The sequence below is a fragment of the Pestalotiopsis fici genome (assembly GCF_000516985.1).
Source record: "Pestalotiopsis fici W106-1 unplaced genomic scaffold PFICI_Scf_6, whole genome shotgun sequence".
Taxonomy (NCBI): domain Eukaryota; kingdom Fungi; phylum Ascomycota; class Sordariomycetes; order Amphisphaeriales; family Sporocadaceae; genus Pestalotiopsis; species Pestalotiopsis fici.
In genome coordinates this window covers 269,631-286,859 of record NW_006917096.1, presented here as the reverse complement: position 1 = coordinate 286,859, position 17,229 = coordinate 269,631, and the positions used below count along the sequence as shown (strand labels likewise).

Genomic DNA, 17,229 nt, shown 5'->3' with positions numbered 1-17,229 from the left:
CATCTGTACCAATTACTTCAACATGGCTCCCTTTTCTGCCGGCATTCTCGCGCCCTCGGGTGGTGTGCTCCGTGACTTGAACTCGTCGCAAATGTCTTCCATCTTTACCCACTCTACGCCCTCATGTTTGCTGACATATTGAATTACCCTGGCAGTCGAGATTAGTCACCAAGCCTTTACGTCGATCAATGGAGAGTTGTTTCTTTCTTACCTTTCTACCATTTTGAGAGCATGAGGGTGTCCCGATACGTCGGGGTGAATTGTCACGGGAAAGCAAAAGTTGTCATATGTCTCATAAAAGTAGTCAAAATGATCTTTCCAAAGATCTTCGACGACACTGGGGTGGACCCAACCGTGGGAGTTGGTCATGTTTTTGATAAACATCTAGGTGTCTTGTTTAGTGTATGCGACGCGCGAATCGTTGAGACGGGCTTGCATCGACAGTTGAAATGACTTACCATAGGAGGGAGATCATCCAGGTACCAACTTGCTGGAATCTCCACCAGACCTGTGGTCTCACCGCGGACAAGCGGCTTCATCCACGTGTCGGGGTGTTTCTTGTAGTCGATGTTGGTCCACGTATCTCCGACACGCAGCCAGTGCGGCAAGGCGTCGTGGTGAGAAAAGGAGTGATCATACTCGAGACCTAGATAACCCCTGTTAGCAATTCCCAATTGCAACAAAAATTCAATGACTGGTTGGCTTTTACTCACCATATTTGAGCATCAAGTCCGCACCCTCCTTTGAAGTCTCCCACCACGGCACGACGGAGCCCCGGGGCGGCTTTCCGCAAAACTCGGTAATCATCTTGTACGTCTTGTCGAGGACAATCTCCTGCTGCTCAATCGTCATGTCGCGCGGGTTCTCGTGCGAGTACCCGTGCAGGCCAATCTCGTGGCCGGCGTCGCGGATCATGGCGCACTCTTCGGGAAACGTCTCGAGCGAGTGGCCCGGGATGAACCACGTGGTTTTGATGTTGTACTTTTCGAATAGCTTCAAAAGACGACGAACACCCACGGTGCCGGCGAAATACCCTGTTGATAATGTAAGTATTATGAAGTCTGTTGGAGATGTTTATTCAATTACCTCTGGAGATGTCTGATACAGACTCTTCACCACCGTATGATCCAATCCATCCGCAGACGGCGTCAATGTCGACCGAGATACAGCAGAGTGCTTTTGGCGCCATTTTCGTTTTCTTTTCTTGGAAATAATTCGACAGTATAGAGTTCACCGATATTGATTCAAAATGTCTCAATAAAGATGAATCTCATCTCATTGACGACCCTTTTAAACAACGTCTACTATACGATGACCGCCAAACCTCCGCGGCCCGATACCTGGGATGGAGCCGATTTGGATGAGTGGGGGCGGACTACTCGAGTCAAGCCTGTCGGACTCTCAAGATTCAAGTCCGCGACCCTTGCTAATGCTTCCAGTGGGCTACAATTGGAGGGGATTGGCTATTCGAAGTGTATCTTTTTCATCTCCAAAATCAATTAATACAAGCTTGAGCTACCCACTTGCACTGGCTGGCAGTTTTGGTGGATTCGTTGCCTCTACCTACAAGACTTATACCCAGGCCCGCAACCCCGGCCATTTCCGGTAACTGAAATGGCCTAATCCCCTAGGTTAGATCTATAGCCCCAGCCAAACCAGCAATGGAAGATAGCATGCAAATCGTAGTCCGTTCCATACAGCTTCAGATACCGACCCTTTTGCCGAGAGACACGAACTATACGAACAATACGAAACTATCAAGTCTTTCCAAGGGTCACACGCCAACAACTATTGGTTTCATGGCGTCTAGTGATTGGTTTTAGAGTATCATGGATCCTCAAGGCTTGGAGCGCAATGTGAACAGTATCGAATTTCCATCTCGGTACAACTAGCCTGGTTGGCTCGCGTATCTATATCACCCAATTCCTTACGGGTGGCCCAATCGTATTGCAAGCTTCTGCTTTTAACCGGAGAGGTATATTCTGCTTGTGCTTTTACCCCATTCGTGGGGGATTTCAGCCCTGTTGCAATGAGTGCGACACGCCACTAGTTACATCGGGTACTGAGTCTACATCAAATCGAGACCTAATGCTACCTTGGCCATCCAAATTTAGGGAATGAAAGCGACAACTCAAGTCTGATTTAGGCATTTTGAGTTAGTATTCGGTAACATGGCGGCCAACCTTCTTGGTTTGGAACGGAATGGTCTTTTCCATCATGGCCTCAAGAGCAGTCTATATATAAATGGGAACGAGATGATTGAAATGATCTACACTGCACTTGCTGAGTAGTGCATTCAGCCTCCTCTTTTAAGCAAAATGGCCGTATCACTATTAAAGACTATTGCGCTCTCGAGCTTTGCTGCCTCGTTTGTCGGGGCTCAAACCGCCATCACGATTGACGCCTCCACGACGTACCAGACCATTGACGGATTCGGTTTCTCTCAAGCCTTTGGACGCGCCACTGAATTCAAGAACGCCGCATCGGCAACTCAAAAGACGGCGCTTGATTACCTGTTCAGCACCAGCACTGGGGCAGGATTTTCCATTATTCGCAATCGCATAGGATCGGGCGGGTCAGGCGACAGTATTGAGCCGGTCAGTCCGGGGTCTCCTTCGAGCACGCCGAGTTATGTCTGGGATGGCAATGATGCGGGACAGTTCTGGTTTACGCAGCAGGCCATTAGCTATGGTGTCAAAACCATCTATGCAGATGCTTGGAGTGCACCCGGGTTCATGAAGACAAGTGGCAGCGACACCACGGTTGGGTTCGTCTGCTCCCTCTACTTCCTTGCTAGTCATTATACCTGCGAGACTCTCGTCTAACACAGGCATGATAGCTATCTCTGCGGCACCACGGGAAATACCTGCAGTACAGGCGACTGGAAACAGGCCTATGCCAATTTCTTGGTGCAGTACGTCAAGTATTACGCCGCGCAGGGCATTACAGTGACGCACGTCGGCCCCTTGAACGAGCCAGACTGGACTGTATCATACTCACAGATGCAAATCTCCACTGATGCACACGAAGCAATCGAATTCCTGCCCATCTTGTACAACACCATCAAGAGTGCCGGCTTGTCGACCAAAGTTGTCTGCTGTGACTTTTTGGGCTGGAATAATGCCGCCACCTATGCAACCAAGCTAGTCGATGGAGGCGCAACTCAGTATATGGCCATTCTTTCGTCGCACGCCTACTCGGGTGATGCCACGAGTCCCATTACGGCCACATCTCTGCCCAAATGGAACACCGAGGCCGGCCCCAGCAGCGCCTTCACCACGACCTGGTACAGCAGCGGCGCCGATAACGAAGGCTTCACCTGGGCGACCAAGCTGGCCAACGCCATGGTCAATGCGCAGCTGTCTGCCTACCTCTTCTGGGAGGGGTTCGAGATCCAGGAGACGCAGTCGGCTTCGCATCTAGTCGACGCGACCGACGGCACCAACCCCGTGCCTTCGGGCATCTTTTGGGCCTTTGCCATGTGGTCGCGACACATTCGACCGGGCGCCGTGCGCATCGGCTCCTCGGGCACTATGACCAGCACTACCATTGGCGCGTTCAAAAACACGGACGGCAGCATCGTGGTTGTTTTTACCAATGCCGGCTCCAGCGCGCAGAGCGCCGCCCTGAGCTTTTCCAGCTTTACCCCAACGGCGGCGAGCGCCTGGCAGACCAGCCAAGGGTCCACGTTTGCGAGCACCACGGCCAGCTTGTCTGGGGGCAAGGTGACGGTCAGCGTGCCTGCGCATGGCGTCGTCACGGTCAAGTTGACGGGCGGTGCATCATCGGGAACCACCACGAGCAGCGCGGGAACCACAGTCGTGACCAGTACTGTTGCGGCCACGACCACGTCGGGAAGTGGTTCTGGCTGCTCTGTTGCGAAATATGGCCAGTGTGGTGGTAGTGGGTACTCTGGTTGCACAGCGTGCGCTAGTGGAAGCACTTGCACTGTCAGCAACACTTATTATTCCCAGTGCCTCTAGTACCTAACCCTCAGGCTGTAGGTAATCGCTCAATGGATGCAATGATTGATCGCGTGGATGTGCCAGTGTCACTCAGTGTTATATGCCACTCCATTTTGAGAAATATTATTACAGAAAATGCGAACAGTAAAACTTGAATTGAAACACATGTAGTAATCCTTTTCAAAGTTGCGCTCGATATGACGCTTTTGTCGTTGCCTCGCCAAACAGCTTAACACCGTGCTGTGCCATCCCCCAAGATGCCTGATAGCCAGCACCACTGGCGCCATAGTTGTGCACTATAAGCAGCCCGTCGGGCTTCTTTTCCACCTCCATCCTAGGGCCGTCGCGTCGACTGGGTCGCAGCCCGACTCCGTGCTTGATCACCTTCAAGTCCTCTGGCTTGCCGAGCTCGGGAGCCAGCGCACAACACCTCTTCATAATCTGCTGGGCAAAGTCGAGGTCTACTTCACCACTCCAGTTGCCGTTTTCGCGACACCCGCCAAGAATGACTCCGCCGGCTAGTGGTCGCTGAAAGACGTAGGTAGTGTCATTGTCCACGCGCCGAGGCGAGCGAAAGTACATGCGCTTCAACGGGACCAGAGGCTGCTCGACGAGCACGACCTGGCCCCTGGTCGGATACATGCTCTTGTCCTCGACGCCTCCGAGGGAGTACGATCCCAGGCCGGTGCAGTTGAACAGCGCCGAGATGTCTTTGAGGCCAGCTGCAGCGGCAGCGTCGCGCACGTGCGACACTCTCTTGCGTACGAGACGAACCTGTTTTTCCTGACAGCATTCTAGAAGCCTACATCGCATTAGCCTCAAGGCTCCGAAGGAAGGGCACGGTGCATTGTTGCGACGACTCACCATCTCAAATAGACTTGCGTATTGATGACAAAGGTTGATCTCATATCGAGCCCAAATACAGCACCAGATGGCAACTCTGCTTGAGGGATCGGGTCAAGGCCCCCAACAAGCTCTTCATACCAAACCTTGTCCGTATCTTTGCTCAGTATCTCTGCATCCTTGATGTTCTGATCAAAGACCATGCGCAGAGGCGATCTCTTGATGCCGCATTGAGGGACGGCCCGTGCCAGGTGATCAAACTTTTCAAAAGTGACACGATCACAAGCCTCAAGAACTCCATTATCAGTGGCCGATGAACACCAGTTGCCGCCGGCCCATGGGGATGTATAGTCAATGTTATAATCGCCTGGGAAATACTCGGCGACAATGACAATCTCGGCATCGGGGTAGGTTTCCCTCAAGCTAAGAGCGCTGGTTAGGCCAATGACCCCGGCTCCTAGAATGACGAATGATTGCGGTTTGGAGGACATGTTGATACGACTAGCACGCGGACAGTAAAAAAGCACGAACAATGTTAATCAGATTGAGATGGCCATGACGGCAATAACATGCACTTCATCTAGTATTTGTTCAACGCAAATGCGGCCTCGACTCAGCCCCCCTCATCGGACCCGTGAGCCTTGGCGCCTTCAGCCGCATCCGTCTCTACGCCCCCGACCTCGGCCCCATTAGATAGGGAGTCCGAAAGTCCGCAAGGCAGACCAGGCAACGACACAACAATCATTGGTCGCGGATTGAAAATGGCTTGATATCACGCCACAAATGTTTATATGAGCAGATTCAAAGCATGGCACTTGATTTTCTATGTATGCCTAGTAGTGTTCAAAGCAGAGCCCATCCGGGGAAGGAAATTCTAAAGCATTATAGGCTCCACCGGATCTCCTCTCGCTATGAGTGGCTAATCGATCATGAGTCAGACTCGTAGCGAACAATAGACACATAACTTACGATAAACAATCACCATTGTAGTGAACTATGACTCAGGAAGAGCGATGTTGATTGTATTCATTGAATCTCTATGTATCCTGTGTACCCTTCCAATTATACGACTGCTCCAGTGCATACCCGAATTCCAGTATAGCATTCTCACCGTGCAGGGGTCCAACGAGCTGAACGCCAACCGGAAGTTTAGTGTTGGAAGCACCAGACATGTCGGTCCGGAGACCAGTCGGCACACTCATTGCCGGGTGGCCAGTGAGATTGAATTGCATGGTGTTGAGCGTCTGGCCAAAGGTCGACGACATGACTTCCCATACACCGGCCTTTTCCCTGTCGAAAAGAGGCGGCGCTGTAAAGGGGACCGTGGGAAGGAGGAGAACATCATATGTCTCAAAAAGACGTTCGTATTCTTCTCTCACTATTAATGCAGCGATTTGAGATTAGATTTTGTATGTGGTACCAAAAAGATAGATTCTGGAGCTTACATTGAAGGGAGAGATTCATGCACTTTGCATAAAGAGTAGGGTATTTGTCACGTTCAAACACCCCGTTGATGAGCTCGTTGCGCATGGCTGCCGGCAGGCGGTCCCATTTCTCTTGGCTCCAAGGTAGTAATTTCTCCAGGAAACCTGTTGGATAGTAGCCTCTCCGGCCCATTGGGTTGCCGACGGCGATACTTGTTAGTGATTGGCGGCAAATGGCCATCCATAGGGAGCGGCCCGTCTCGTGCCATTTCGTGGAGACTTCCTCCACTTGTGCCCCGAGCTGCTCAAATCTCCGGGCTGTTTGTCGTAGCTCATCCTTCATCTCCTCTTTGACGAATGGTGCATCAATGGCCTCCTTGAGAATTGCAATCTTCCGTCCAGATAATGGTCTAGATGGCCAGCGACTACAGGACAATGTGTACCAGTCTTGAAGATTGGAAGAGTACTTGATACTGCCATGCTTTTGTGCCCCAATCTGACGGTCGTCGAGACCATCATAGCCTGCAATAGCCTCTAGCAGCAGCGCAGTATCCCACACCGTCTTGCACATGGGGCCGACATGATCCATGATGGGCTCACAAGCTGCGACACCTGTATACGGTACTAGACCGTGCGTCGGCTTGAGGCCGACAAGACCGCAAAATGCCGCCGGTACCCTGATCGAGCCACCTTGATCGCCTCCAATCCCCATGTCCACGCGGATCTGCTTGACCTCGGTATCCGCGTTCCCGACGAGAGCACCAACGCCAGACGAGGAACCTCCGGCCGAATACTGTTGCCCCTTTGCCCAAGGGTTGAATATGGGTCCGGCTGCGGCAGTGTTGCTAACGGTTGCACAGCTCAATGCCTCGCACGTTGCGGTGCCGACGATGCAGCCGCCGGCTTCCACGATTCTCGATATCACGGTAGCATCGCATTGCGGCACCCACGGTTTAATCGCGTCGGTGCCATATACCTGAGGAACGCCAGCGATGCAGATATTGTCCTTGACGACAATATTTTTCCCGCTGAGCAGACCCGTCGGCTTGTCCTGCCTGGAATGCTTGTCTCCTTGTGTCAAGGTGCACCGATACGACCAAGCGCTGCCAAACTCATTGGCTTCTTGGTCCACGCGGGTGATGCCATGTCGCGTATAGCGAGGCTTAGTGGCTGGGGGTTCATAGTCGGGTAGCGCAGCGAGCTCTTCAAAGGTTTCGTAGGCCGCGGCCAACAAAACTCTGTGAGCATCTAATTCCTCAGGCTTGACTTGAAAGCCGAGTTTTGCCGCACACGAGACAACGTCTTCTGATGTCACGGGGTTGTTCCTGAGATTGCGGTAAGCGGGCGGTTATCATTTAGGAATACGCTACTGTAGTTGGGCGTTGATAGTGCTACACGTACGCTGACACTTCTGAAGAAACGACGGACATTGTTGCGGTCGTATAATGATACCAAACGCTGTCAAATTGACCTCACTATTGTAAATTGTCTAAGCCATACATCATTGGAGAACTGATTTTGCTTCTAGTACTATATTGCCTCGTATTGCAGGAGCCTGGCGCTGGATGCGGCCTCGACTCAGCGATTGTCGGACATTTTCATCGCGAGTCCGCTGGGGCGACAAATGAGCGGGGACTGGACTGTCTTGAGCGATTCTGATGAACAATACAATTTCAAATGGTTGTTCGGGCTCCTCGATATCAATTTTCGTTGCATTGATGATCTCTGAAACTCCATGCCGCTTCTTCATCAGATCTCACAAAACCTCATTTCTTCTTGTTGTTGTTCTTCTTTCCAACTTATACACATGACTCCACCCACGCATTCAACATGATTTCCCAATTGCCAGTCACCGAAAAAGAGCCCATCAATCTTCAGGGCGGATGGCCAACACCAAGACTGCACCCGGTGGAAGCCATGAGGGCGGCCACTTTGGAACTTTTTGCCCGCGATGATATCGATGAGCTTTTGAAATACGGGCCCGAACACGGCGACCTGTCCCTGCGCTCTAATCTCGGGGAGTGGCTTTCCTCTTCCTATGGTGCCCCAGCCGGTCCCATTGGCGGCGACCGCATCATTGTGTCCAACGGCGCATCCAACGGACTCGCCGTGATTCTGCAAAAGTTTGCCGACGTCACCGTGACCAGAAACATCTGGATGGTGGAGCCGACGTACTTTTTGGCTTGTCCCGTATTTCGCGACGCCGGATACGGCGACTGCATCCGTGGTGTGCCCGAAGGTCCCGACGGCATTGACTTGGTGTACTTTGAGAAGGCGCTGGAGGAGCTAGAGGCCGGCCAGCATGAGGCTCTTCCGTCTCGGCTCCCGTCGAAAACGCCCAAAAATGGATACCCCAAGATTTTTCGGCACATCCTGTACATGGTCCCTACCTTTTCCAACCCGAGCGGACGCACAATGTCTTTGGCGCAAAGAGAAAAGTTGGTCCGCGTTGCTCGTAAGCATGACGTCTTGATTGTCACTGATGATGTGTACGATCTTCTTCATTGGACGCCTGGGCATGAAGCAGTCCCGGGTAATACTACGCGTCTGTTGCCTCGCATGGTGGATGTTGATCGTTCACTCGAAGGAACCAATGAGTTTGGCAATGCCGTGAGCAATGGCTCCTTTTCCAAGATTGTCGCACCCGGCGTCCGTGTCGGATGGCTGGAATCCACGCCAGCTTTCATCAAGGCAATGGGCACCGTGTAAGTTCTACCAGACATGCTCGGTTATTCTTGATGCTGACAAGTTTAAATTAGAGGAGCGACTGTATCTGGAGGTTGTCAAGGCCACTTATCATCATTGGTACTCAACCAGATGCTAAGTAATGGTGCTATTACACAGCACCTCGAAAACGTTTTGATCCCTACCTACTCCCGTCGCTACGACGCCATGGTGGGCGCCATTCGAAGGTTATTATTTCCATTTGGTGTAAAAATCATGGAAGACCCTCAAGACCCGGCCAAGATCGGAGCATCGGAAGGCTTGGCTGGAGGCTTTTTCTTGTACATCACCTTTCCACAAGACGGCTCATTGCCACCTACCGAGGAAATAGCTAGCTTTGCACTCGAGGAGTACAGTCTCAGAATTGCGCCCGGTAAATTGTTCACAGTAACGGACAAGGCCTCGAATAGAGAAGCTCGCTCGAATGAATACATTTCTGGCGCGCGATTGTGTTGGGCGTGGCATGAAGAGGACGTTTTGGTGGAAGGAATTCAGCGACTAGCTAGAGTTCTTAATCATTTACATAGGTGATGGAAATATTGATGTATTCATGTTAGTCGCAGAAGAGTTTCTTGTCATTTAATTTCATTCTAGAAAAAAAAAAGATTTAAATCCATTGCTTGCATTGGCGCGCAAGGAATTGTAAATGATGCCTTAGCACTTGAAAGTATCTAAATAAATAACCTTTATTGAAACAATCGACCCCCAAAAATATGTAGTACTTGACAGCCATAGTAAAAGAGGTATTGATTCAAATCCCAACCTTGTCATATTCGATAACAACACAGATGATAGTCGTTATCAGTGCCCAGAGCCCTGTTACTACCCTGGCTGGATGACCTGCGGGCCCCTCGCCTCAGGCAAAAGATAATGTCGGACATTATTCACCTGTCCGACTAGCACATGACTTTGACTCGGACAGCCACCACGTCTGTTGGAATCTAGTGTTGCAATAGTTCTCCCCAGAAGGCTGATACCAAGTTATCTACTTGATTGCGGCTTTGAGTCTTCTTCATTTAATTGGATCGTTGTCGTTTGCATCGGAGTATCAGGTCATGTTTCCGGATTGCTGATAACTGATTTGCAGTTGGCGACAGCAGCTTAAGTCGTTTATATAATCCAGGATCCGAGTCCCTGGAACGAATACAGGGCTACTTTGACAGCGCCAACGACGATCTTCTAACCAAAATCCTTGGATTGCATTATCTCCTTTACGATAACACGATGCGTCTTTTCGGCAGCTGCTCTGGTCTCTCCTGGCCAGACGTGGTCAGCAAATTAGAGGCGCCGCAGAACCCGTACAGCACCGCGGCTACCACTGAGCTTGACAAGAGCAAGCCGATATGGTCCAACTCGGATCTTGACCCGACACCGCCATCATCTCGAACATGGACCTGGGTTCACTATACCAGTTTCTGGTTGGCGTCCTCGTTTGCCACTGGCACATGGACTACCGGCAGCGCCATGATTGCGCTCGGTATGCCGTGGTATGCCTCTTGGCTGGCCGTCGTCATCTCTCACATCATTGGCGCCGTGCTTCTCGTGGCCAATGGTCGTGGACCGGCTGCCTATCACATCGGCTTTCCAGTATATGCCAGAGCCAGCTTTGGCATGTGGGGAAGCTACTTTGCTATTGTGTCCCGATGCATTGTAGTAAGTCCCATCTGGAATCAATGAATCTTGCAGAGACAAAAAGAAACAACAACTAATCAGTAGTGTGCTATAGGCGGCGATATGGTATGCGGTCAACGCGTATTACGGCTCCAACTTTGTGTCCATTTGCATTAGATGCATTTGGCCCTCCTGGAATGATGTACCGAACCACCTTCCGAGCAATGCCGGCACAACTACACAATTACTCGGGGCAATGGCCATTTTCTGGGTTCTATCCATGCCGTTTGTCTTTATACGTATGCCAGCACCCTTGTTCACAATCTCTTTCCCTATTGGCCACACAACTAACTGCATCTCTCTCAACAGACCCAAAGAATCTGAACTGGTACTTTGTCGCAAAGTCATGCATGGTCGGACCAGCCTGTTTCGCCGTCCTAATCTGGGCCGTTGTTCTAAATGGTGGTTCCGTCGGCCCCTCCTTTCAGACCACGCCCAAGCTCGCCGACCCGACATACTACGGTTGGCTCTGGATGTCGGCGCTCAACTCGGGGTTCGGCGGATGCTCCGCGCTCATCGTGGCCCAGGCCGACATTGCTCGCTACGCCCGGAAACCCAGCGACCAGACCTGGTCGCAGCTCATCACTTACCCCGTCTTCAGTGCCCTGCCGGCCCTCTTTGGCATTCTCGTAGCCTCGGCCACGTCCAACTTTTGGGGCAAACAGTACTGGAATCTCTGGGACGTGCTCTCGGCGGCCCTAGACTATTACGACATGTCGCCAGCGTCCAGAGGCCTCGTATTTCTGGCCTCATTTGCCTTTGCCGTGGCCATTCTCGGCACCAATGTCGCTGCCAATTCGCTGCCATTTGGCTCTGATATTGCCGGATTGCTACCCCGCTGGATCAGTATCCGACGTGGTCAGGTTCTTTGTTCTCTACTAGTCTTTCCTATTGTTCCGTGGAAGATTATATCCAGTGCCAAGTCTCTGTTGACCTTTCTGTCTGGCTATTCGATCCTCATGGGCCCCTTTGCTTCCATCTGCATCGTCGATTACTTTTTCATTCGCAACGGTAACCTCAAAGTCCCTGATTTGTACATTGGCAACGCCGACTCGCAATACTGGTACACAGGGGGCTGGAACCTGCGCATGGTTGTTGCTTGGATCATTGGCGTTGTCCTTCCCTTTCCTGGCTTTGTGGCCAGCTTTGGCACCACGTCGGTGGCAGATGGGGCCAACCACATGTGGAACATGGGCTACCTACTTAGTATCGCAGTGTCTGGACCCGTTTACTATGTCTTGTTCCGGATTTTCCCTGATCCGAGCATTGACAAATCGCTGGCTTTTGAACAACAAGCCTCTCACTATGATTGCTTGATTGACGGCGAAGCTGTGGGGCCGGACTTGGTCAAGAATGAAGGTTCACTGGCTGAGAAGGGAAAAATTGAAGCAGACGCAAAGAGCCTCTAAAAGGGATCGTTTTGTATATGATGAAACATTTGCTTTGTTCAAATATATGTAGTCTCAGGGACTAAGTCGTCATCAACCCTGTCCGAAGTCTACCATGGAATCATATCAAATATTTTGCAACACCTTTAGAACAAGAAAGCGTTTGGGCTTTGACGCCACTCTCAGAAACCAGTTGTGGCGAAATGGATGTCGCATGTTTTGCTTTTCAGTCAAGGATTGGCTCGTACCTGAAAGTACCAATGCTTTCCTTTAATAACAAGGTGAGCCAAAGCTAACTTCGTCATTGCTGGCATTACTGCAGACAGCCAAGTCAGCATTGTATCTCACGATTCTTTCCCTACAATAGACTATAGTACCTACTGTGTACAGTCGCGAACTGCACCAATGTCCTTCTTCAATCGCTACAGTGTGGAGCCACTTTTATGAGAGGTTTCATTCACTTTCTGTACCCGTTAATCAGCTCAAGCACAGAGCCCAATCTGGATGCAGAGGCCAACAATTCGAGCTACGTTTGGATCACATTTCTAACCTACATATGCAACCTATCTAAAGCCTCTATCAGAGAATCTACAGATGCTGACAGTGTGGCGACATCAACTTCCCCAGTCTCCATTTCTTGGACCCATCCTGATGCTTCACTTTCATCCTCAGACGTCTCCCACTCAGCTTCCAATTGCTCACGCGCCCTAGTAAGCAGTTCCGTCCAGGACTGTCGGTCTGGATCATCTTCAGCATAATGCTTATTTGTGATTGCCACGACGTGTTCCAGAAGGTCAATTGCCTTTCGCGCCCGCCCATCCTTGAGATATGCTCTAGCCAGCTCGCTCTCTGATATCAATCGGTTGTGATCCATTTCCCGCAGAGTTTCCCTTCGCACCGATCTAACGTGCTCGAATATTTCAATTGCGTGTTTGGTCCGACCATCTTGAAGGTGTGCCTTTGCAAGTAAATGTTCCGATGTCAATCGCTCATGGTCCTTTTCGTTCAGTGTTTCTTTCCGCACTGATACCACACATTCCAATATTTTAATCGCCTCTTTGATCCGTTGGTCCTCGAGAAATGCCTTTGCAAGTAAATACTCCGACGTTAATCGAAAATGGTCGCTTTTATCTTGCGTCTTTTCCCGCACTGCTACCACATGCTCGAGTATCTCGATTGCCTCGTTGATCTGTTGATTTTCAAGATATGCTCTCGCAAGTGACTGCTCCGACGTTAATCGAAAATGATCTTTCACATCCAGCATTTCCCTGCGCGCCGCTACCACAGGCTCGAATAGTTCGATTGCCTTTATAACCTGTCGGTCTTCGAGATATGCTTTCGCAAGTGAGTGTTCCGCTGTTATTCGAGAATGATCCTTTTCGTCCAGCGTCTCCCTCCGCACCGTAACAACATATTCTAATATCTTGATTGCCTCTTTGATCCGTCTGTCCGAAATACATGCAATACCAAAGACTTGCTCCGATCTCAATCTCGTATGGTCCTTTTCGTCCAGCGTCTCCCTTCGCATCGTTACAACATGCTCCAACATCTGGACCGCCTCCTTGATCCGTCGGTCGTCATGGTATGCCAATGCAAGACTATGTTCTACACTGAGTCGAGAATGATCCTTTTCGTCTAGCGTCTCCTTCTGAATTATTAGTACATGCTCAAATATTTCGATTGCCTCCTTGATCCGTCTGTCTAAAAGATATGCGTTCGCCAGACGAGATTTTGACACTAAAAGATTATGATCCTTTTCGTCCAAAGTCTCCTTCTGAACTGCCACTATATCTTCAAATATTGGGATCGCCTCCTTTATCCGCCTGTCCTCAAGGTATGCGTTCGCCAGATGGAGGCGTGATGTCAATCGATCGTGATCTTTTTCGTCCAATACCTTCTTTTTCGCCGATTCCACATTTTCCAATAACTCGATCGCTTTCTTGACTTGTCGGTTACTGAGATATGCGATGGCAAGCCAGTACATTGATGTTAGTGGAGGATTGTTCGCTGCAGTTTCTTCTTTCCGTTCCCATTCGTACACCTCTTCAAAGCACTGCACAGCTTCTTGAAATCGTCGGTCCTTATACAGACATCTTCCAACGCTTGATAAAAGCTGGTATCGACATTGTTCTGCCTCGCCCCCTTCGCCTCCGTAGAGTAGCCGCAATGCATGCGGCATATATTCCCTCCACAGCTCACGGTCAGCAGGATCGTCGGAAGGGAAGACTTTTGCAAGATGACCTATTGCATCTCTGACTATCTGTGTCCTCCGGCCTCGCTCCTTCGTCCATGCCCCTGTCGCCAGATGCACGAGACTATGCATGTCGAACATATCGCTGTCTGCACGCCGGACTAGGAACGAGTATCCACAAAGGTAGCCTATAGCCGACTCCAGCTCTTCTGAATTCGAACCGTCTGACCCCGTCTCTGGCCCCGGCCTCGGCATGATCGATTGCGGTATAGCCTTCGGCTCGATATATGCTATGAACGACAACAATTTGACGGCAGTTTTGTTTGACTTTTCGATCTGATCAAACGACAACAGCCATGTCGTCGCTACGGCATTTCGCGATTCTTGATACCTACTATTATCCCGAAATTCTTGTCCAAGTATTTTAGGAATATCCTTCTTAGCACCTCGCAATAGGCTCAAGTACTTGTGAATAGGCGCCTTGGTCCGGTTAAGGTAGGCCGCCGCTTGCGTGATTGCTAGCGGAAGATAGGTGAGGTATTCTAGCAACTCGGTTATCAATGCTTCGTCTTGCAACATCTGCTTCTGGGGCAATGATTTTCCGAGGAGCTGGGTTGCTTCTTGTTGGCTCATCCGCTCGATATCGACGACGTCAGCTTGCGCAAACTCCACGGCAACCTGTCTTGATCGTGTCGTCAAAAGAATGGATCCCTGGTCACTTCGGGGCAGGAAGTCATCGATGCCGCCGTTTTCAGCGGATCCGAATACCAGTTCTTGATCATCCGCATTATCGACGATCAATAACCACTTGCCGGACTCGGCCGAGCTAAGGTGACGGCGGACGAGTTCTCTGATGTCCTCATCGTTGCTCCTCTTTTCCACGCCAAGCTTTTTGGCCATCTCAACATATGCTTGCTGTGCACTGTTGGCACTGATTATTGGTACCCAAAATATCGAGTACTCTGGTCGCTGCTCTTTAACCCTATAGGCCAAGCGGAGCGCGACTTGGGTTTTGCCTACACCGCCGAGGCCTACCAGCGCCGTTCTCTGGCAGCGCTCTTGCCCAAACAGCTTCTCCTCTAGTGTGTCTAGCACCGCGGTACGGCCAGTAAACCTGCTGTTTTTGGCAAGTTGGATATGATAGCATGGTTGACGGAGACTACCTAAGTCACTGTCAATCATTATCATACTGGAGACAGGCTTGTTCTGCTTACTATTCGATTCGGTGGTATTCCCAGCCACTGTTTGTTTCGACTGACCTGGCAGACCAAGGTCACGCGGCGGAATCTCATACAGCACCGCTTTGCCATATGCCGCTGCCATTGCCGCCGCGTACGGCTGCCATTCTTTGTTTTTGTGTTTGTCTCCATAGTCGCACACGCCCCGGATTACACCAACGGGAATCCGGTTCATCGTGCCCGCCGCCTCCATCTCCACGCCGATCACCCCGTACTTGTCTCTCAGTTCGTTTCTTCTCTGCGCATTCTTCAAGAGCTTATCCCCTGACCCGATTGGTCCATACCATACTCGGGTCCTCTGTGAATCCGGTCGTCGAGTGCGCTCGACTGGCCTGTCCGTTCCGTCGTCTTCTGTCCAGAACAGCTTGTCGCGGTCCTGGCCAGGGTCGGCGAATACACCAGTTGCATGCTCCTTACTACGAATAGTCTCGTAAAAAGGCAGAAACTCCTCAGCATCATAAGGTGCCTTCAGCTTGATGCTGCCGATGGCCGATTGGATAATCGGCTCCGTTACCGCTAATGCGTGTCCTCGTCGAAGTGGTTCGAACCCGTCTTCTGTTTCTTTGCCGAGATCGTACGCAACGAGTCCCGCGCTATTACCCTCAGGAAGACCTACCAGCACATCCCCTAGGCGAATATCGCGCACTGGGCTTCGCGATAAATCAGGCAGCGCCGCAGCGACACCCACAAGCAGCCCGAACCAGAGTTTAGGAAAGAATTTCTTGACCTGGCTCGCCAGCGCCGCCGCTGACCCTGTTCCGTACTCCTGACCAGCTGGCAATGTCGCGATCACGACGTTATGCCCAAGCATGCTGCCCGCGTGAAATACATAGTCGTCGCCTCGGCTGACTGGGAACCGCCCTTCATGTCGGACGTCCAGCAGGTGTAGGGCTGCCTGGGCCTCGATCTCGAGGGGCGCGATCCAGGCTACCGTGTAGTCGTGGGGGTCGAGAGGGCCAGCTCGTCTGGAGAGGGGGTCGTTGCTCTGCATTGTCTGCATGTCGCGGTTGCAGGCATCGTCTCGTGAACTGCGAGAAGTTCAGTCTGGCGAGATGCGATGACAATGATACCAACACTGGAGCTAAACTTCGTGCATTTCATTCAAGTAGCTTGTGTCATCATCGCTGCTGTTGCCTAGGAGGACATGTCCATGTCGAAGGCCTCATGAGGACTGGGGCTTTCGTCAGTCGCGCAACCCTGCGCGGGAGACTGTGGGTTGTAGGCGCTGGCCAGTAACGACGAATCATTTTTGTTCGCATCACTTTCTGTTGTTGTGGTAAGCTGACAAGCGTCAGCATGGTGGAACACCACAAGCAAATAGCGACACTTCCAGAAAATCATGCGATCAGTCTGTCTGCCTGATCAACATCAGGGCTAAATGGGATGCGGTCGCATTTGGCTGTAAAAAAAAAAAAAAAAAAAAAAAAAGTAATGTGTTGTCTAGAGGTCGCAGTGTAGGTGAGGCAACCCAAGAGCAAGTGTACTCAAGAGAGGGGTATGGTGTACTGGTGTAACCTGCTAGCTGTGCCCAATGCACATGCGCATCCCTTATGCACACTACAAATGACTTCCCACTGAGATGCGTTAATTTTTGGGTACCTTAGACTGGAGCAGAAATGCACGGAAAGCAGATCGTTCACGTTTTCCACAAGTCTCTCTCTGTGTAAAAGCGCTCACTTCGCTACTTGTAATGTTCTATTTGCCGGTCTTACATATCAGGTTTCAATATGCTTAAGATTGATCCAATGCGAAGTATTGTTACGAGTCTCTCTCTTTATTAATATC

At 50.9% G+C, this 17,229-nt stretch overlaps 7 protein-coding genes across 7 annotated transcripts; 3 read left to right on the top strand and 4 right to left on the bottom strand.

The window, feature by feature from the left end:
- Positions 1–12: 12 nt before the first annotated feature.
- Positions 13–1,189, bottom strand: PFICI_08565 (uncharacterized protein; the record flags this gene model as incomplete). Its single annotated transcript, XM_007837146.1, has 5 exons — positions 13–148; positions 212–384; positions 459–646; positions 714–1,034; positions 1,087–1,189. The coding sequence occupies 5 exons, from the start codon at positions 1,187–1,189 to the stop codon at positions 13–15; spliced, it is 921 nt and encodes a 306-aa protein (XP_007835337.1).
- Positions 1,190–2,318: 1,129 nt separating this feature from the next.
- Positions 2,319–3,983, top strand: PFICI_08564 (uncharacterized protein; the record flags this gene model as incomplete). The annotated part of the gene is made up of 2 exons (XM_007837145.1): positions 2,319–2,767; positions 2,840–3,983. 2 exons carry the CDS (start codon positions 2,319–2,321, stop codon positions 3,981–3,983), a joined length of 1,593 nt encoding a protein of 530 aa, XP_007835336.1.
- A 162-nt stretch (positions 3,984–4,145) lies between these two features.
- On the bottom strand, positions 4,146–5,299 carry PFICI_08563 (uncharacterized protein; the record flags this gene model as incomplete). Its single annotated transcript, XM_007837144.1, has 2 exons — positions 4,146–4,767; positions 4,830–5,299. 2 exons carry the CDS (start codon positions 5,297–5,299, stop codon positions 4,146–4,148), a joined length of 1,092 nt encoding a protein of 363 aa, XP_007835335.1.
- Positions 5,300–5,845: 546 nt separating this feature from the next.
- PFICI_08562 (uncharacterized protein) lies at positions 5,846–7,662 on the bottom strand (the record flags this gene model as incomplete). The annotated part of the gene is made up of 3 exons (XM_007837143.1): positions 5,846–6,186; positions 6,254–7,557; positions 7,634–7,662. 3 exons carry the CDS (start codon positions 7,660–7,662, stop codon positions 5,846–5,848), a joined length of 1,674 nt encoding a protein of 557 aa, XP_007835334.1.
- Positions 7,663–8,062: 400 nt separating this feature from the next.
- Positions 8,063–9,487, top strand: PFICI_08561 (uncharacterized protein; the record flags this gene model as incomplete). Its single annotated transcript, XM_007837142.1, has 2 exons — positions 8,063–8,937; positions 8,992–9,487. The coding sequence occupies 2 exons, from the start codon at positions 8,063–8,065 to the stop codon at positions 9,485–9,487; spliced, it is 1,371 nt and encodes a 456-aa protein (XP_007835333.1).
- A 693-nt stretch (positions 9,488–10,180) lies between these two features.
- PFICI_08560 (uncharacterized protein) lies at positions 10,181–12,036 on the top strand (the record flags this gene model as incomplete). Its single annotated transcript, XM_007837141.1, has 3 exons — positions 10,181–10,609; positions 10,683–10,866; positions 10,937–12,036. The coding sequence occupies 3 exons, from the start codon at positions 10,181–10,183 to the stop codon at positions 12,034–12,036; spliced, it is 1,713 nt and encodes a 570-aa protein (XP_007835332.1).
- A 529-nt stretch (positions 12,037–12,565) lies between these two features.
- On the bottom strand, positions 12,566–16,435 carry PFICI_08559 (uncharacterized protein; the record flags this gene model as incomplete). Its single annotated transcript, XM_007837140.1, has 1 exon — positions 12,566–16,435. One exon carries the CDS (start codon positions 16,433–16,435, stop codon positions 12,566–12,568), a length of 3,870 nt encoding a protein of 1,289 aa, XP_007835331.1.
- Between the last annotated feature and the right edge of the window lie 794 nt (positions 16,436–17,229).